This window comes from Penicillium solitum, assembly GCF_028829755.1.
Source record: "Penicillium solitum strain IBT 25940 chromosome Unknown utg000001l_segment0_segment0, whole genome shotgun sequence".
Lineage (NCBI taxonomy): Eukaryota > Fungi > Ascomycota > Eurotiomycetes > Eurotiales > Aspergillaceae > Penicillium > Penicillium solitum.
Genome location: NW_027072121.1, coordinates 352,460 through 371,541, shown reverse-complemented (window position 1 = coordinate 371,541; position 19,082 = coordinate 352,460). Strand labels below are relative to the sequence as shown.

At 50.1% G+C, this 19,082-nt stretch overlaps 8 protein-coding genes across 8 annotated transcripts; 4 read left to right on the top strand and 4 right to left on the bottom strand.

The window, feature by feature from the left end:
* Nucleotides 1-68: 68 nt before the first annotated feature.
* Nucleotides 69-1,334, bottom strand: rmt2 (protein-arginine N5-methyltransferase; the record flags this gene model as incomplete). The annotated part of the gene is made up of 1 exon (XM_040952376.2): nucleotides 69-1,334. The coding sequence occupies one exon, from the start codon at nucleotides 1,332-1,334 to the stop codon at nucleotides 69-71; it is 1,266 nt and encodes a 421-aa protein (XP_040817504.1).
* A 386-nt stretch (nucleotides 1,335-1,720) lies between these two features.
* Nucleotides 1,721-2,810, bottom strand: N7455_000147 (prohibitin subunit PHB2; the record flags this gene model as incomplete). The annotated part of the gene is made up of 4 exons (XM_040952185.2): nucleotides 1,721-2,044; nucleotides 2,104-2,459; nucleotides 2,517-2,585; nucleotides 2,636-2,810. The coding sequence occupies 4 exons, from the start codon at nucleotides 2,808-2,810 to the stop codon at nucleotides 1,721-1,723; spliced, it is 924 nt and encodes a 307-aa protein (XP_040817228.1).
* A 176-nt stretch (nucleotides 2,811-2,986) lies between these two features.
* On the top strand, nucleotides 2,987-3,917 carry N7455_000146 (putative polyadenylation factor subunit CstF64; the record flags this gene model as incomplete). The annotated part of the gene is made up of 2 exons (XM_040952383.2): nucleotides 2,987-3,038; nucleotides 3,091-3,917. The coding sequence occupies 2 exons, from the start codon at nucleotides 2,987-2,989 to the stop codon at nucleotides 3,915-3,917; spliced, it is 879 nt and encodes a 292-aa protein (XP_040817451.2).
* A 1,578-nt stretch (nucleotides 3,918-5,495) lies between these two features.
* Nucleotides 5,496-12,249, top strand: N7455_000145 (putative SNF2 family helicase; the record flags this gene model as incomplete). The annotated part of the gene is made up of 5 exons (XM_040952356.2): nucleotides 5,496-5,805; nucleotides 6,155-6,293; nucleotides 6,351-7,106; nucleotides 7,183-11,883; nucleotides 11,961-12,249. 5 exons carry the CDS (start codon nucleotides 5,496-5,498, stop codon nucleotides 12,247-12,249), a joined length of 6,195 nt encoding a protein of 2,064 aa, XP_040817437.2.
* Nucleotides 12,250-13,876: 1,627 nt separating this feature from the next.
* On the top strand, nucleotides 13,877-14,564 carry N7455_000144 (putative metalloproteinase; the record flags this gene model as incomplete). Its single annotated transcript, XM_040952404.2, has 2 exons — nucleotides 13,877-14,477; nucleotides 14,533-14,564. The coding sequence occupies 2 exons, from the start codon at nucleotides 13,877-13,879 to the stop codon at nucleotides 14,562-14,564; spliced, it is 633 nt and encodes a 210-aa protein (XP_040817295.2).
* Nucleotides 14,565-15,569: 1,005 nt separating this feature from the next.
* N7455_000143 (complex I 24 kDa subunit family protein) lies at nucleotides 15,570-16,537 on the bottom strand (the record flags this gene model as incomplete). Its single annotated transcript, XM_040952440.2, has 3 exons — nucleotides 15,570-15,968; nucleotides 16,024-16,314; nucleotides 16,415-16,537. 3 exons carry the CDS (start codon nucleotides 16,535-16,537, stop codon nucleotides 15,570-15,572), a joined length of 813 nt encoding a protein of 270 aa, XP_040817234.2.
* A 335-nt stretch (nucleotides 16,538-16,872) lies between these two features.
* Nucleotides 16,873-17,214, bottom strand: N7455_000142 (uncharacterized protein; the record flags this gene model as incomplete). The annotated part of the gene is made up of 1 exon (XM_040952225.2): nucleotides 16,873-17,214. One exon carries the CDS (start codon nucleotides 17,212-17,214, stop codon nucleotides 16,873-16,875), a length of 342 nt encoding a protein of 113 aa, XP_040817501.2.
* Nucleotides 17,215-17,870: 656 nt separating this feature from the next.
* N7455_000141 (uncharacterized protein) lies at nucleotides 17,871-18,572 on the top strand (the record flags this gene model as incomplete). The annotated part of the gene is made up of 1 exon (XM_040952230.2): nucleotides 17,871-18,572. The coding sequence occupies one exon, from the start codon at nucleotides 17,871-17,873 to the stop codon at nucleotides 18,570-18,572; it is 702 nt and encodes a 233-aa protein (XP_040817511.2).
* Between the last annotated feature and the right edge of the window lie 510 nt (nucleotides 18,573-19,082).

The window sequence follows — 19,082 nt, the reverse complement described above, 5'->3', positions numbered from 1 at the left end:
CATTGTTCCTTTTAGCCATTCTATAGCATTTTCAAGCGTCGCATTCAGTCATAGACATCCAATGTCCTTTAATCCATGAACTTGCACAGGGGCAATCTGTAATCATCAACAACCCAGTAAGCCCGACGCACACCCTCCCATTCACCATCCAACTTGGGCACAGCAATCTCCTCCCACTGAACATCAAACCCAGCCTCGAAGAGATCCATCTCTGCAACCTTCTGGTAGACATCATATGAGATCTGACGATCAGCACCCATACCATTAAAGAATCCCCACCGACCCTCCTGCTCCAGCAACCCAATAACTTGCTCAGAGAAGAAGTCCCGGAAATCACCATATGACTCCGCAAACGTATCGTAGTAGATAGCATCGAACGTCTCCCCAGACGCAACAAGATCAGGAAGAATATCCTGCCAGCGACCCTGGTGGATAACAACACCAGGCTTGGTATCCCACCCGCGTCGCTTCATCTCCGTAACAACCTCCTCGTGCGCCTCGACAATGTGGTGCACAGCCGGTCCCTGTTCCTGGAAGAACCCGTCCACAATTCCCATCCCGTGACCGATGTTCAGAACTTTCAGTCCGGGTGTCGGGAGCAGTGCTGTCGCAGACTTGCGCATGATATCGCTTTCCCAGGCCATCATCACGCCATTCTGGTCTGCGTCCAGGATCCGGTCGTTCGAGATGTTCAGACGCGACTCCAGATACTGCGAGTTGGACACTTCGGGGTTGGCAGGGGTGGCTGTGGCTGTGGTTGTGGTTTCTGTCGCGGGCTCGGCGGAGGCATCGACGAGTTCAGGTGCTGTCTCGGTCTCGGCCTCAGCCTCGGCTTCCTCCTCTTCGTCGTCGTCATCGGATAGCTCTTCGTATGCGTCGAGACGGTTCAGCAGCAACTCTGCGCGGACACCTGCGTCGACGATTAACTCGTATAGCTCGAGAGCGCCGATGCGGCGCGCGATACAGCCGGGTGTCTCGTTGTTTGCGTCGAGGTCGTTCCAGATAGCGCCCTCCTGCAGGAGGAACTTGACAGTCTCCACTGCTGATTTCACGGTCTCGGCGTCCAGACTGGGTTTCGAGTCTGAGGTGGTCGCGCCATTGGTGCCGACGGTCTCTGTGTCGGGCTCGCAGGCGGCGATTGCGGCGTGCAGAGGTGAGAAGCCGGTCTCGGTGTCTTTCACGTTTGCGGCGTCTGGCAACATGGATTGGGAGCGGAGGAGCTGGCGCAGCTTGGACTGGTCATGTTGCGATGCAGCGAGGAGGATCTCTTGCACGTCAAGGTCGATATCGACCTCGGTGAGGTGCACTGCGGTATCGTCGATAACTTCGGGCATGATCTAGGTGCTGTTAGTGGGGGTTCGCAAAGATTTATTTCCAAAGAAAAAAAAGATTTGGCTGTTTTTATTTTCCACTAATACTCACGAATTAAATGTAATACTTGCTAGTCAATGCTAGTCAAGTGTGTTGAACTGTTATCAGACTGAAAGTGGTGCCCCTCCGAATCAGAAAAATCGTCTCGCCGCCTTCGTCCCCGCATGGACAAAATATATATCAGCGGAGATCTACAGCTACCACTTACAACATACAAAAATTTACTATGTTTGAAGAAACCTTGGAAAATAATAGAGAAGAGACCACATTCAGATGCTTGGTAATCCAGCTATTTGTACAATAATTCACATCCCTCCAGCAGCGCCATTAAGTATCAAGCGGAATGAATTTATTTTCCCTCCTCGCTGTGGGCGTTGACGTTCAGGCCCAATCCTTGGGTGTCCAGGTAGAGCTTGTTCTTGCCACCACTCTCGTGCAGGATTTGAGCAATGTGACGGGCATTTTCGATCTTCCGGAGCTCGATGTAACTCCTGCTCTTCTTGATGGCGTCACCAATAAGCTCGGCGGAGCGGGCCTCACCTTGTGCGCGGACGATGAAGGCCTGCTTCTCTTGGCGGGCCTTGTCGACCATGAATGCAGCACGTTGAGCATCTTGCTGTGCGACCTGCTTGGCTTCAACTGCGGCTGTGAACTCGGGGGAGAAGGTCAAGTGCTGTGCGGAGATACCGTGTTAGAAGCTGTCTGGGCTAGACCGGGGAGGAGGGTACGTACTGTCAAGGAAACATCGTCCAGAGCAATGTTGAAACGGGCAGCCCGGCGAGCCAGGTTGTCCCGCACTAGACGGGCAACGTTCTCACGCTGTGTGATCAACTGGCTGGCGTTGAACTGAGCAACAACGCTCTTCAGCACTTCGTTGACGATGGAAGGCAGAACACGCTCATCGAAGTCTTGGCCAAGGGTTCGGTAGATCTGGGGGAGAGCATCCACACGGGGTCTGGATAGGACACGGCAGGTAATGTTCACCATTTGCAAGTCCTTGGTGCCGGTAAGAGAAGGGATGCTGCGAGGCTTTGCGCGGACATCGTAGATGATGGGGGTTTCGAACCAAGGGATTTGGAAGTGAGTTCCTAAAGTCGTTCAAATGTCAGATAGAGCTCTTTCCTTCCGCTAGTGAGTTTTCATACCTTCGTTGTAGATCTCCTTCTGGACACCACCCAGTCGCGAGTATTTGATGGCACGGTGACCACCATCCACTAAAAACCTGTTAGAAGCTTGATTCCTTGAGGAGATGAGTGTCACGTACCGTTAAACAGAGCGTTAGATGCGACGTAAGTGCCAATACCGGCCAGAACAAGAGTTCCGACAAGTCCCATGCCTCCTCGGCCACCACCGGATGGGAATCCGCCACCGAAGCCAGCCTTGCGCTTCGACAGCATAACTTGCAGGCGCTCCCAAGCCTCCCGTTGATTTTGAGACATGATGTGTGGAAGTGCGCGGAGAGTATTGGAGATGGATAGAGACTAACTTGGTATGATGCTCGAGCGGATGAGGTGAGGTCGCGGGCGGTAAGAGAAAGTCGGGCAGAATCACCGGTTCTTTGCTTGCCTCAACTTCTTGCCTCTCTCTTACTCGCATTTCATTCCCTATTGCAATCATGGCGCCCGATCGGACTGGGAAGAGTGTATTCCTGGGGAACATCCCCTACAGTATGTTGATGCAGCTCTCTGTCTAACCTGTGCGATTCTAATCTTCCTCTAGACCTCACTGAGGAACAAGTCAAAGATATCCTCAGCACGGCCGGTACCGTTACCAAGTTCCGATTGATGATGAACCCCGAAACCGGCAAGCCCAAGGGTTATGGATTCGCAGACTTTGCGGACGCCGATGCCGCCGCCTCGGCGGTGCGCAACCTCAACGATCATGAAGTTATGGGCCGCAAGATCCGTGTTGATTGGCCTCACAACAACGAGAAGGATTCCGTACCTCCAGATTACTCGCAGCAGTCGCAACCAATGCTGAACCAAGATCCTACACAGCAGCAACCCATTCAAGGTTCTGCGCCGCTGCCTCCTCTCCCCCCAGGCGTGGAACTCCCGCCTCAAATCGACTGCCCCAACGCCATCTCCCACACTCTCGCATCCCTCCCACCAAACCAACTGCTCGATGTTCTGACACAAATGAAATCTCTCGCGGTTGCCGACCCGGCGCGCGCCACTGAGCTGCTGCGCCAAGCGCCTCAGCTCGCCTATGCCGTCTTCCAGGCGCTACTCCTCATGAATCTGGTCGAATACCAGCTGCTTGGTTCCATCGTCGAACAGGCTGCCCAGCCTCCCCAAGTTCCTCAACAGCCAACTCCTCAACAATTCCAACAGTACGGTGTTCCTGGTCAGATCTCTACACCGCCTGTCACTGGAACTCCTTTCGCCCCTCCCCCGGTTCAACCTGCCGCCCCGATGCACGGCCAGGAGGAGCTCCTTCAGCAAGTCCTCAGCATGCCCCAGGCTACTATTGATGCTTTGCCTCCCATGGAAAGAAGCCAGATCATGCTGCTACGCCAGCAATTGATGCAGGGCGGCATGCGGTAGGGTATTGTCCTCTTGATACTGCATATGGATTCGGATATTTTGTGGCTTTGCTCGTCAAGAGCAAGCCTGGCATGGCCAATACTTTATTTTTCTCCTTTTCTTATGCCACTGTACTAGGCGAATGGGTGGCGCAAAGGGGTTCTCATTTTTTTTCCCATTGATTTGCATACCGGGTCAACTTCAAGCTCTACCTTCAGAATAGCCACAGAATGATATCTTGATTCTCTCAGTCCTTTTATTTCTTTAATCAATATCTATTTTCTGCCCCTTCGGAGACCTTAAAAGTCAACATGCTTCAACCCGTGGACGTCTTAGACGCGTTTGTCAGTGCCGGAGAAACTTCCTAGGGTTGTTTCACTTCGTGAGCTTAACAAAGCTACATTGGCAAGATAGAATTGGCACTCTAGGCACTCCCTTGGCATGGCTGGCAGACCTTTAGGATGAGATTTGGGTAAATCTTACATATGATCTTTAATGTTTGGTGAATAACTGCCAACCCATTAATTAACCGGCACCAATCACGTTCAAGATCGGTATAATTCGTAGTCTTAATTGCAATTTATAAGGCTGAAGAGAAGAAACCCACATCAATATATGATTATAATAGAGCCGCGTAAGCCCATTAACATTGATTCCTATATAATTTCCCGTAATAGCCCCATTACCTATAGTTTATACCATGGGAACATTCCGTGCCACTCAAGATAAACCAAACAACAGACAAGCAACGCGAAACTAGCATATCCCGTCCCAGGAACGCATAGAATTGGCTTACAGATGATAGTACACATGTAGTGTTACTTGAGGTTCTTGTCTATCAATCCATAATCATATTGGTTATATCTCCCACTGAAAGACATAATGGGATCTTCTTAAAAGAACCCAACATGTCCGTTCATAGTTTATCTACCCCAGTTCCAGTTGTATTATCACGAGAAGCATGTTGATGTCGGCAGCAACTTTCCACTGCTTTGGCTCCAGTGCTTGATTGGGGCTTGGGGTCCATTGCAAAGATATCACGCAAGTATTGATATCGGAGCCCTGGAATGGGTGTACTCGTCGGCGTGGGCGGTCCGTTATCACAGACATATCACCCGGACATGGGTAGTTGATCGTCGCGGAGTATCCAAACTTGGTTATGGTCGCGCAGCAGTATATGTCAGCGCAGGTGACGTCTCGGCGCAGGTCATCGCCGTCACATGCTGTCGCGCCGAATTGGGCGAGAGCTACCCGGGTTTTGCGTATACGAATAGGTCACTGTCGCATCGAGTGCCTACTTGTTCTGACGGGAACGAGATCGTTGCCTGGGTGTCACGCATATATGAGTGTCTCGTCTTGTTTTTTCTCCTTCTTTTTCTTCTCTTTTTTCTCTCCACCTTTCCAAACAATTACTGCTCCACCATTGACTTGCATGTTTGCTGCTTTGCTTCGTGCTTTGAGTCGGTGACAAAGGTCATCACACTGTTTCTACCTCGGTTTCCGAGGTCTTTTCGGCGTGTTTCTTCTTCTTGACTGGCTTGCCAGTATCATCTAAATTCCGATTACCTCAACTTCTCGCCCCCTCCACCAACGCAGGTCATGGCGTCAAAGGGGGTTCCTCAGCAGCTGTCGGCGGTGGGTTTGGCAACGGATGATCAGGAGCCTAGGGCCCGGGCCGATGAGATTCCTGAGCTGCGGCGGGGATGCACGATCCCTCGGGGTCGGTATCTAGCCAGTGACCTCCCACCTCTGCATACGCTGACAGAAATTTTCGCTGACATGGCATCGAACGCCCTGAAAATGGGATTCGAGCATGTCCTCAGTCGGCTCGGCAGTCGACCACTTCGGGTGGCGACAATGTGCTCAGGAACGGAAGCCCCGCTTCTAGCCCTGGAATTGATCCAGACGGGTAAGTGCAGTGCAGTGTCTTGTCTTTTTCTTTTTCTTTTCTCCAGTTGTTTGTTTGCTTCTTCGATGTTCATGTTGAGGTTCGTGTTAATGTTTATGTTGCTTGGGTGGTTCCATGGTTGAGGTTCCTCACCTCGTCGCGCGTCCAAGTCACATGTCTCCTTCCTTGCCCTAATTTATATACCTTGACTTTGCCCTGACTTCCATGTCACGATGGCTTCAGCCTGGTATTGATACATCACTTGTTTTATATTCATCTCATTCTCACCTTTCTCTCTGATACCTCTCACTTTTTGCTTGATTCCCTCTGGAATATGATCATGGAGCAATTGCTAATATTCCCTCGACAGGTTTGGCAGAGGCCCAGCAACTACGGATCTCGCACGCTTTCAGCTGCGAGATTGTTCCGTTCAAGCAATCATACATTGAACGGAACTTCCGCCCCCCTATCCTCTTTCGGGACATCACCGAACTCGGAGGGGACGTGGCGTAAGAACCCCTTCATCTTGTTCTGACTTGACTCTCATACTGACTTTGATTCTGCAGGCGGACCGCCTATGGGTCATCGGAAGTGATTCCCGGTGACCTCGACATCTTAGTTGCTGGAACTGCCTGTGTCGATTTCTCTCCGTTGAACAACCGCAAGAAGACGCTGCAGCAAGGCGGCGAGTCAGGAGCGACGTTCGACGGTCTCTTGCGGTATGCGGAGAGATATCGGCCCCGCATGGTCGTCCAGGAGAATGTCCGGAATGCTCCCTGGGATCAGATGAAGGGGAAATGGGAGGAGCTCGGATACATGTCGGTTTATGTCAATGTCGACACAAAGCACTACTACATCCCGCAGACACGCGAGCGCGGGTACATGGTGGTCATTGACAAGCGCCGCTTGGAAGCAGCGGGCCTGCTTGGAGGCCCCATGGACCAGAGTGGTATTGACAGTGTCACTCAACGCGTTCGTGAGCTCGCTGGTCAATTCAAACGGCCAGCGAGTGCGCCGGTGGGGTTGTTCTTGCTGAGTGACGACGACCGCCGACTCGAGCTCATCGAGATGAGAGCCCGCCTTGAGTCCAGAAGCGAAACGAGCTGGGACCAGTACCAGATTCGCCACGAGCGGCACCGTGGCGAACTGGAACTAGGCATCGAGAGGCCAATCACTCGATCCCTACCCGGAATCAATGACCTGAAGGCCCCGGACTTCTATTGGCATCGTTTCTGGAAGACACAGCCGGAGAGAGTGTGGGAGACCGTGGATATGAATTTCTTGAAGAAGATGCTTCAAGATTATGACATGAACTTCAAGGAGTAAGTTTTTTCAATCTTCTCTCACTTTCACTCCACTTTCACTTTGGGAATATTTTAATAACAGTTCACTTCACAGGCGTTGGATCGACTTGTCTCAGGGAGTTGATCGAGGGAATGACAGTCTTGCCGGGTCTGGGATCGCGGGGTGCCTGACGCCAAAGGGCATCCCATTTGTGACCACCCGCGGGGGGCCCGTATCTGGTACGGAAGCCCTTTCGTTGCAAGGTCTGCCTCTAGATCGAATGCTACTCACGAGAGAAACCCAAGCCGATTTGATGGACATGGCAGGAAATGCAATGACGAGCACAGTCGTGTGTGCAATCATGCTGGCTGGTCTGATGGCCGTGCATGAAATTCTTGACGACGATGAGGAGAATTTAACCAACCCCGGCGACACGGAGGCCAAGTCCCTTCTCGTTCCCAGCGAGGTCCACAGCCTTGTGAGAAGCAACCTCCGAATCGCCGAAGCCCCCCTCGTCGACCATTCTGTTCTCAAAGACAAGGCAGCGAGCAGCGTTCTGTGTTGTTCCTGTGAGAGACAGACTGGGGTTCAAGATTCAATCTACAGTTGCACACTGTGCGGACATACCGCTTGCAAATCCTGCCGTGGAAATCCCACGCATTCGTATCTACATGTTTCCCCACTTTCTCGACAAAAGCCGTCTGAAATTATAGCGAATTTGAAGGGACTTGTTCCCATGAAGCTTATGCTGTCTGGTTTGTCCGCGTTGGACTTCGAGACGTTTAGAGCCCTTTACCCTACCGACAACCTCCCCCAGTTTTGGCCCGACTTTATTCTGCGCGTGAAGGCAGCTACGCACGACGTCTTCCGGTTTTACGAGATCAAGCGCGGAAGAAAATGGCGAGTTGTTTATGATGGCACGCACTCCAGCTTGTTCCTTGATATCGGTCCGGACTCCATCCAATGGCTTTTGTACGCAAAGCCCCCCAAGTCCGCGAGCACGAGAAGCGTCATCCGAGAAGTGCTAGCCAAGCCAATCGCCAGAATGAGTCCCACCTCTGGGTCGTTTGTCGGGGGTAAATGGGAAGTTTGTTCACCCGTTAGCACCCCATTCTCACTTCAAATTTCTGGCCGAGGAAGCCAAGTCCGATCGTTCCAATCGGAGTGCGGTCTTAAAGCCGTCAAATTTGTTGATGCAAAAGTTTGGGATAGTATTCTCGTTGAAGGATCCAGTCAAAATGTCGCAGTTCTTGATCATGACATCCGAGGAACCTATCAATTCCTCCCTGACTGTGGAACAGCGCTTGGTGCATTGTACAGAAAAGAAGCCACCGTCAATGCGCCTCCAATGTTCTTATTCCTTGACCCGATGAAGACTGGACCCCCTGATGAAGATGCCTGTGTGTTCGCTCTTGACCACAGCCGCCTTCCTGGATACGAAATGAGAATGACGATCGCCGAGTTATCACCAGCTTGGAGATCATTGGATGTCACCCCGGATTCGAAAGATATCACAGCGTTCTGTCGTCGATGGGCCGAGGCCCCCGAAGCGCAGTTGAACCATTGTCCTGCCGAGCAGATCACCCTCCGCACATTGCAACAAGGAATCCAAGTCTCGATTGAAAACAAGCACTGTCATAATGCTTGTATTACCCTCACCTCGCTGTCAGCAGCAGCATCGATTCTCAACCTACCCGACGCAAATTCCGATTGGCAAGCCTGGAATCCCGACGTCTTTATGAGAGAATTGAAAGGTCTCGCCTGGTTGTTCCCAAAGATTGCCGCGTGGTCCGACTTTGAAGACTGGAACGAAATCATCCGTCCAGACTGTTCAGACCTCAACCATCATTCAAATGACAATTGCAACATCTGCAACCCACCCACCCCAAGTATCCTTTGGGGCCGCGACAACAAAGACCGAATCATCCCATACGAGAATCCCCAGGACGCAGCCGTCTACGAACGTGCTATCAAAAACCGGCCCTCGCCATTTTTGGTCTTCAGACGAATCGACGAACATGGAGACGCTGAATTGCGTTTCACCCTCAATGTTCAAGCTCTGACGCACCAGGCACATGGAAAATTGGTTGGCACCGCAAGCCGCGAGACAGTCACATCTCGCTGGCGACTTCTTCCTCATGCGTACGACATGGCCCAAAAAACACCTGATATGAGTCAAGTCACCCCTGACAGGTTTACTCTGAAGAGCAACGACAACGACAGTCCTTCGCCACAACCTCCCAACTTCAAATTCCGACTGCGCGATGAACAGCTTCGATCATTGGGCTGGATGATTTCACAAGAAGTAGAAAACATGGAACCATTCATGGAAGAGGAGGTTGAAGAATCCATCCTCCCCTTGATGCCCTGGCGCGCCGAAGTCAAAGCGACATTGCCAAAAGTTGTTCGCGGTGGCGTGCTAGCTGATGAGGTTGGATATGGAAAGACAGCTGTCATTCTTGGTCTCATCGACGCGCAGTATCAAAGCGACACCAAACCCCCTGCGGACGACGGGTTGATCCCAACAAAAGCAACCCTGATCATCGTACCCAGCAACGTTTTCAAGCAGTGGGTTTCCGAGACCAAGAAGTTCCTCGAAGGAAAATACAAAGTTTTGGTGATAACATCAATTAACAAGATCACCATCCGAGAAGTCGAAGATTCAGATATCGTGATTTTGTCATGGGGTACCCTGGCGAACGATGCATACTACAGCCGACTTCAACAATTTACCGGAACACCCCGGGCTCCCGCAAAATCGAGCGGAGGAACAGGTCGAAATTTCGATAGCTGGTTCCACGACGCTCGTGCTTCCTTGCGGGAGTCCGTTGACATATTGAAAACAGAAGGGCCTGAGGCGATGCTCCAGAAATTGGAGGCCAGACGTCGCCGAGTTCAAGAGACACAGGCCTACTTCACCTACGTGCCCTCTCGACGCCTCCGTGGCCAGGCATTCGCTGATGCTAATAATGGTCGTGACGAGTCCGATGCAGAAGCAGAACCAGAAGAGGATTTGGACACCGAGGTTGACCCCGGGTTCGATGAATTTGGTGCATCTGGTGTGAGACACTCGACCGGAACAGCGAGTTCTGTGGGCCAGCGGAAGCGGAGGCACAGTAGGAAGTCAGTGGAAGGTTCAGAAGGAAAGCGACAAAAACGCCAGTCGACGGACCTGGCAGAAGTGACCGATGACAAAAAGAAACGGGAACCCAAATCAAAAGCCGTGAAGGATGACCGCAAGGAGTTTGATATCAAAAAGAACTCCAAGCAACAATGGCACGATATCAAAGCCGTATTCATTCACGCTTTCAAGTTCAACCGTTTGGTTATCGACGAATACACATATGTCGGAGAAGAAAGACAGACATCCCTGCTCTCATTGCAGGCACGCTCCAAATGGATCCTTTCAGGAACGCCAGGTCTTGATGAATTTGCTGACATCAAGAGTATTGCGCGTTACCTTGGCTTACATCTTGGTGTGGATGACGATGGCGATTGCGACAAGCCGTCGCAGAACCTCAGACTACGAAATATCCGGAAGAACCACACAGCAGTTGAAGCATTCCAATATTACCAGGCACCCCACAGCAATGCCTGGTACCGAAACCGCCGAGAACATGCTCAAAGATTCCTAGACCGGTTTGCGCGTCAGAACATCGCACGCATCACACACATCCCATTGATACCACACCTTGTCATCACCGAACAGTCGCCTGTCGAAAAGACAGCGTACGATACGTTGTTCCGAGCCGTCAAAGAAAACAAGAGACGAATCCCTGGTCCCCTGAGCACCATTTTATCCAAGAGCCAGTTCCCCCAGGAGACTCTCATCATGTCCTGCGTCACAAGTCAAATCGGACAGCCTCCATGGAACCTCGAGAAATGCCGCAAAGGCTCGGTGACCGACAAAAAGAAATCTACCGAGATCTGGACTAAAGTGGACTCGATTACTCGACAGGCAGCGACTGTTTGGTATCGCGAAATGAACAATACTAACCCCGAAGACTGGCAGAACGCCCTGAATGGCGTTGCCAAGGTTGATTTCGGGGACCCGGAACTCAATCAAAAATTCAACGATCTCTTAAAGGAAATCATCCACACATACAGCGAGTGGAAACTCGTCTATGAGCACCGACCAATCGAAGGGTTGCTCCAGGCGCGATTCCAAAAGATCCAGAACGCGAAGGCTGGCAACACAGCCACTGGAAGGTCGGTTTGGACTGCTGTCGAAAAAGCATTGTCCGCCGATGCCACCTCTCTCTTGAAACAACTCCTCGACATTGATCGGGAATACCGATTCTACGAACATCTGGTGAGGATCCAAGCCATTGGAATCCCACCATGTCAAAATTGCAAGAAAGAGTTGCAAGAAAAAGAAGATGTCAACGTTCTCAAAACCTGCGGTCACGCCCTCTGCAAAGGTTGTCTTCACACTGCGAGCAACCAACCACGCAAACCCTGCCCCATTTTTGGATGCAGTGCCCACATTTCCCAATCTAAGATCGTGCCCGGTGAAATCCTCGTCAGCGAAGACCAAGCAACCCAGAGCACCAAGCTTAATGAGCTTGTTGAAATCATTCGCAGTGTCCCAGAGGATGAGCTTGTTATCATATTTGTGCAAATCAGCCATCTGTTGCCCGTTGCATCGAATGCGCTCAAAGCAGCGAACATCGACCACCGCATGGTCACACAAACCAACTTGAAGGGAATCGGCGAGTTCACTGATCCGCCCAAACCAAAGAAGGATCAAACCGAATCACCTTCCAGACCGAAGGCTTTGATCTTGAATCTCGGAAACTCCATGGCAGCTGGGCTGTAAGTTATCACTCTCGCTCTCTGCTGCTCTCTGTTGTTCTTTGTTTGAAACATTACTAATCTAATCTGATATACAGGAACCTCCAATGCGCAAATCACGTCATCTTCTTGTCGCCCTTTTTCGCCTCCTCTGATCATGAATACGATGCGGGCATGACCCAGGCAATTGGACGTGCTCGGCGATTCGGGCAAAAGCGTGAAGTCCATACCTATCATTTGCTGGTGAAAAACACATACGAAGTCAACATCTTCCAAAAAGCTCATTCAGGCAAACTTGTTGAGCGGCAAGGTGTTCCAGTGTTGGTTCCAGAAGAACAAGTATCACCAGACGATGTGGCATATGAAGGGGAGGAGTTGCCAGAGTAGTCCGGCCCTCTCTCTATGGCTGCGCGCAGTTGCCATTTGTGCAGTTCGGCTACAACATTACCGCGACCTCACTGTCACGGACCGTCGCCTTTTTTGCACTGGATTTAAATTCGCCGGTCGACATGATGGACATGGTCTCTGCACCCGCTGTGTTTTTTTTTTTGAAAATTTTTTAATTCGCCGGTCGACATGGTGGGCATGGGTTTCTGAACTTTTTTTTCGCCAAATTTTTAAATTCGCCGGTCGACAGGGTGGACACGGAGGAATGGATTCCTGTATGTGATACATATGTACCTATAACCAATGCATAGTCCAGCATATGGGAGGACGGTCTATGATACAACTGATCTCGTAGTGGTGTCTCCTTGTAACGTATTTCACTACCGAGTGGTCCACTGCAAAGCAGAGTAAACGCGATCAGTTCTAATGGCCACGTTTACTAGCATTAATTACTATGTGCTCTGCTTATACCACTACTTACCTTACCTTAGCGAGTCTCGTATGCAGGATTCTCCATTCGTATAGTTGCCGGAAAGATCTAATTATTTATTTTGGGTTCTATAATATCTAGAACTGTCTTAGATAAATAGTTTATAGATCATAAGACCCCGGGCCTAGGCAGGCAGCAATATTCAGGATTGATAGCTCATTTAATCGAGAGTTTCCCACGGGAAAGCATGCACGGAGTACGGAGTAGAAAGAAAGGGTCTCAGATGTTGATCTCGACGGGAGCGAAATACACTAAAACTTTAACTAAGTGTTTCAGACTAGAACACCCTAACTAGTCCTCTTTTAGTTAATTAAGGGTTCAAACGGAGTGCCAATCTATGTTGTACCTAGAAAGTTGCTACCTCTGAACAACTTGCCTAAGAGATCTCGGATGCTGGAAGTTTCTCTAATCCTGGCAGACATTTCACATCCTGCACAGATGAACTATGTAGTTCCTTGTCTCACGGATGTAAATGAATACTGTTACCCTTTAGTATAGGAGACTAGGAAGGGTTCATTCTAACCTAGGGCTGGCTGCTACGGCGTGAGATCCTCATCCGTGGAGTGGTGGAGTAAGGCCCTTGAGACAGGGGAGTCTTGGCTGTTATCTTGTGGGTTGCAGCGGAGAAGATGCAACACGGGTGATGTGGGGTGACTACAGGACACAGAAGCGAAACTACACCACAAGGCTATAGGTATCTGCTTTGATTTATAGTATGAACCGTAATGTTCGTGCCAGAAGTTCCCATAAATCGTTCTATATATAGCATAAGTTCTTGGTAGCAGGCACGACTCAATCATCGCATTGGCGCCTTCTTATAGTATCTATTGATACGATCGGCACTCCGACGGTGAAACATGGGGCGGAAATATATAGAAAGATTAACGAAACATAATGAAACAGCTAACTAGAGCTATGCCTGTGACCTCTTTAAGCTGATATACTTAATAAAAGGTCGATGTACGGCTCGCCCTGTTGGCAGATCGTCTTCTTCTTAACATAAGTCTTTCTTTCTACCTCCTATACTCTCTTTATAAGTACGCCCTGGTGGCCGTCAATCATTACTTCTTAGTCAATCGTTTACCATAACCAGACTTCTGTTTCCATTACTAAATCTCTTTTCATCTAATCATCAACATGCGTTTCTTCCAAACCCTTGTCGCTCTCCCTCTCATCGCAGGCGCTGTCGCCAGCCCTCTTGAGACACGCGCTACCCTTGAAAACTGCTCTGATGAGAGAGCACAAATGATCGACAACGCACTCGCCCGCGCCGCAAAGATGGCCCAAGCCGGTGCCAAACTCATCCGCAGCGAGTCAGAGTACTCCAACAACCTCTTCCAGAGCTTCTTCAAGACCAGCGACGCCCAGGCCCGCAACCGCGTCGCCCGTGTCTTGGACACGATCGCCACAGAGGCCACGGACGGAAACCAGGGTGTCGTGAGCTACCATTGCACTCCGGATGGCATCAACTGCATTGACACCCACTCTTTCACCATGACTGCCTACGGCGAGACAGATGGAACTTACGGAAAAATCCGGACTTGCCCTGCGTACTTCACCAAGTTCCCTGCCACGTCGGATGGCTGTGGTGTTCTGGACCAGGCCACCTCTACCTTGCACGAGATGGCCCATACTAAGGGTATCTTCGGTCCCGAGACTTATGGCTACGAGGAAGTGCACGGTTTGTCCTCTTCTGCCGCTCTTGAGAATGCTGAGAGCTATGCTTTCTTCTCCAAGTGTAAGTTTCTCCATTGTTTACAAGGAAATGGTATATCACTAACGTTGTTGCTAAGCTGCTTTCCTCAACTGCGATGTCACCAACTAAGGGGATTCCTTAGAGGAGAACAATTGTGTTATGGAGCGCTTGTTAAGGCGAACTCAGGAGTAGAGCCGAGATTGCATTTTGTTATCCTTAGTGGTCAGCTCTCATTCATTTTGTCACAACGTAAAGGATCTATTGATCAGGTTTCAGCTCAATCTCTGTATGAGGACTGCGCACACACTTTGTATACGTAGCATGTATACTAGGAGTTTCGTATTCGGCTATGTTGAAACTCGGGACCAGTTTCGACTCAGTGGGGGAGGTTGAGATCCGTGTGTAGTCCCTAAAGAATCTTAGGGCCTAACATACACATACCGCTGCAGCGACAATGATCTTTATGATCTTTTGCCCTAACATTAGCGGGCGGTTAAATATCTTACGTAATCACCAGCTGCAACCAGGTACCTAGGTAGGTAGGGTTACCTATATGGCGACCTGGGTTAACGTAGGATGGGGCATTTGCTATGAAGCATTCGCATGAACTAGCTGAGGAGCTGCAGATAGCTCTAACTAAGCCAGTCAGCAGATAATGTCGAAGTGGATATCTCATACCATGGAATGCAATAGGTTCCCCCGTACAACCAGCAGAAACGAGTACTATTCAGCACAGTGTACCCATATTCTACAAGCTCAACACACAGTATAAGAAAAAGAGGAAATGGAAAAAAAATCTGCGATTGGTCCTGCCGATATCCCACAGCGACTGGGCCAGATCTGCATCCGGGCTCCGATCACACCAAGTAAGAGCTAGGAACAAACGTACTGTACATGGTATGTTGTAGACAGACAAAAAACATAGGACGCCTCAAGAGTGGTTATCATTCAAGGCGCCTTAGGGCGAAGGGCGCGGTGGCCTCTAATCATTTCCCGGCTTGACCGCAGTGCCCCAAGGCGGCTTTTGCTCGTCCATTCGAAAAAAAACACAACCATTATAATATCCTCCCCATCCGGAATTGACCCACGGCAATGAAGAGCTCTTTTTAATAATCTTTCTTTCTCTTGGCTCTTCTATTGCTTGGGTGTGGCGTCCAATGCATTGTCCTGGCGCATCATAGTCTCCGGGTTCCACACTACCTCGGTCAGGTTGGTCAGGCCGGCGCTGTTCTCGCAGGTATCGCGCCCGCTCAGCGGGCCGGGAGCGGGAATCTTGGTGCCGGCGCCGGCACCGGTAGCGGTGGCGGAGTCCTTGAGGGCAGTCAGGATGGACTTGATGGACTCCGGGGTCAGGTCCTCGTAGTAGTCATCGTTAATCTGGACCATGGGGGCGTTGACACAAGCGCCCAGGCATTCGACTTCGATGTATGTGAAGAGGCCATCCTCGGTGGTGTGGCCGGGGGTGATTCCGAGGTGTTCGGTAATGGCCTTGACAATGGCGGTACTACCGCAGCCGCCGAGCTGGCATGGGGTCTGGATGATTCCGAATTAGGAAAAGCAGGATATAGGTTTGTTTTCAGGTGCTTACCGTGGTGCAGATCTGCACGAAGTACTTGCCAACCGGCTCGCGGTTGTACATGGTGTAGAAGGTCGCAACCTCGTAAACGCGCATTGGGGGCATCTCGAGCATGCGAGCGACCTCGTTCATGACGCTGATGCTGGTGAAGCCGTGCTGGCGCTGACCGAGGTCAAGCAGAGGCATGACAGCAGCCTTCTTGTACTGGGGAGGGTAGCGCTTGAGGATCTCATCGGCGAGTGTGAGGTTCTGCTCGGAAAACTTGAACGGGAGGGTCGGGTTGTTGTTGGGCTTGTTGCGGTGCTATTGGAGACAATTACAGTCAGTATATGAATCTCTGATTCTCCAATCCTGAGACGTAATTGGCGCTTAAAGGACAGGAGGGGTCGGAAGGAATACGCACCACCGAAAGGGAGTCGCTGAACCGTTGCGAACCGGCGAAGAAGGCTCTGTATTGGGGTTTGGGGAGCTGGTGAACCAACTGGCGGCCGACCCGCGGGACTGAGAAGAGTTTAGAGGCCATCATGGGCAATGAGCGAGGGTCAATTGGGGGGAGATGAGGTTGGAGGTTGGAGGAGAAGTCAAGTTGACGAGGCGTTTTACTTGGGGCGGGCCCTGGGCAAATCAGCGTCCAGGGATTACTACCGCCTTACCAATCCGCTGCCATACAGTTGCCCTTCAATGAAATCAACACAACATTTGTTTTTGGGACACAATCATACTCTCAATTTGTTTTATCGAGACTGGAAATTCGTCAAAATATAGATTGGAAAACTAACAAATGCAGAAAAAGATGACTACCGTCCCAATCGTACCACCTTATTGTGCCGCATCCCATCAACCACATCTTCAGTCGACCAACTAAACGTTCTCCATCTTATAAACCTCATAAGCAACCTCCTCATACGGATGCGCGGAGATTAAAGCATCGACTGCATTCAGCATAATGCCCCAGCCAAGGCACATAATCTCAACCCTGACCTCTTCGCACCGTTCCAAAGCTCCGACAGCTCCGACCGCCGGGTCTGCGCCCTCGTTGGGCAGGAATTGGCCCGTGCCAACCGTCTGGAAACAACATTTGGTATATTTACCGCCTGGGAATGACCCTGCGCCTGTGGCAAAGATGGCTTCTTTACAGGGCTCCACGTTGGCGGTCGGGACGAAGAAGATGAGCTTGTAGCGGTCTGGAGTGGAGGTGGACATTTTGTGCTTTGAGTGGATGTAGCTTTGGTTGCGACTTCGTTCGGAGAGATTAAGTAGCTCTGCTCTTTGCTGGGGGTTTATTCTTGGGTTGATTGCTGCGAAACACGATGCTAGGCGCAGGGTATAGGATGTCTGGGATCGTAGTCGGGGCGAGAAAGTCGACCTCGTAAGGCTCCGGGTACCACGAAGGATGTTTCGGGGCATCAAATGCTGTGTTGTGCAGCATGACTGACTGACAGACACAAAGTGTACAAAGTGAGGAGTCGTCTAGGCAGGGGTCCAAATGAGGCCTGATTTACAAGGCATCAGTGATATCAACTACCTAGTTAGGTAGTTAATTAACTATGCTAATCCCACGGTACAGTTTCCAACGAATCCAAATTATCTAGACCAGGGATGTCTTCGGTGGGGATATAAAAAGGCCGATCACTTTTTGAACAACGGAGCTCAAATTAGTTGGCGTAGGCTAGCTACCATGGCTCTGGATATCTGGATGCCATATTAGGCGGCGGCTGGTAGCAGAAGCCAGGATATGCACATGTTCTTCTGCTAGTTAAAACCCCCAATCCCAGATTGCTTTTCTCTTCAAGAAATTTCTATCTTCTCCCTGATACAAAAACTTCCAATATACAAAAATCGTTTAATCATCCCCGAAAATGTCTGAACTATTGTTTGAAAGCCAAGAATCGAAGGCAGGCCCCGACTGCGACGACCGCCCTCCACAATACGACTCATGCCAGCCAAGCCAAGATATACTCACCTCTGTTATTGAGAACGAGCATACTCGTCGGATATTACTCCAACGACTAGACAACCTGGGGACCGAGTTCCTTAAATTAGCAGAGAACAACAAGCCCACCGAAACCGATTACCTTCTGTTCGCGGAGTTACTTCTAGAGATGGGTCGGTCATTTACAGAGGCCATGCAAGTGACTACGCAGTTGGGAAATATTTACAAGGAACGCACCGTCCGAAACACTGAACTCTATATCGCTATGTCAAGACTCACTGCCAGTGAGTTCAACCAGACATATGCTTCCTTAAGGCGGGATCCAAACCAACAGATGCGACACGAACTGGATCAGGACCACAAGGACGGCGGCGACTGCTATGACAGAGATTGTGGATCCAATTCCCAGCGCTCTTTAGAGACCAAACAAATAGAGGGAGCTGGATCTCCGTGCTCTTGTGACCGGTTCTTCGAACTATCGGCAAAGGTGGATAAGATCAATAATCAAGTTGGTCAAAGCCTTCAATCCCATGATACGGTCAATGTTTCGAAAACGACTCATAATACTCCCGCAAAGACACGCAGGGGCTTTTGGAAGAGAAATTTGAAGCATTTAGCTCTGCCTTAATGGCAAAATGGAATGAGGGTCTCTAGAGTAATCAAATTATGACAGAACTGTAGAATATCCGTTGGTGTATGGGTTGTTTCTGAGGGCTTGCTTTGAGATTCCAATACCCTCTTTTTTTTAATTACTTTGCTTATCCCGTGAGACGGAAGATTCATGTCAGTCTAAATGTCTAATGCTCAATACTTCAAGTGTCTTTTTTCTTTCAAATTCATCACGATGGTAGATCAGTGAGAATTTACTACAAGATCTAACTCTGGTGGACAAAGAGTCTACAGTGAGTAGCGAAATGAATGTCCAGGAAAATCAAGGTGCCCCAAGGCGCCGACAGTATACATTTAGACATGGTCACCGTCGACCAAGAGTAAAGAGAGACCAAAAGAAAAGCAAAGCGAGATGAAGCAAAAGTAAAGACAGACAAGAACATGAATAAGAGCAAAAACAAGAACAAGAACAAGAACAAGAACAAGAACAAGAACAAGAACAACCTCTCTCTCACCTCCACCTCACATC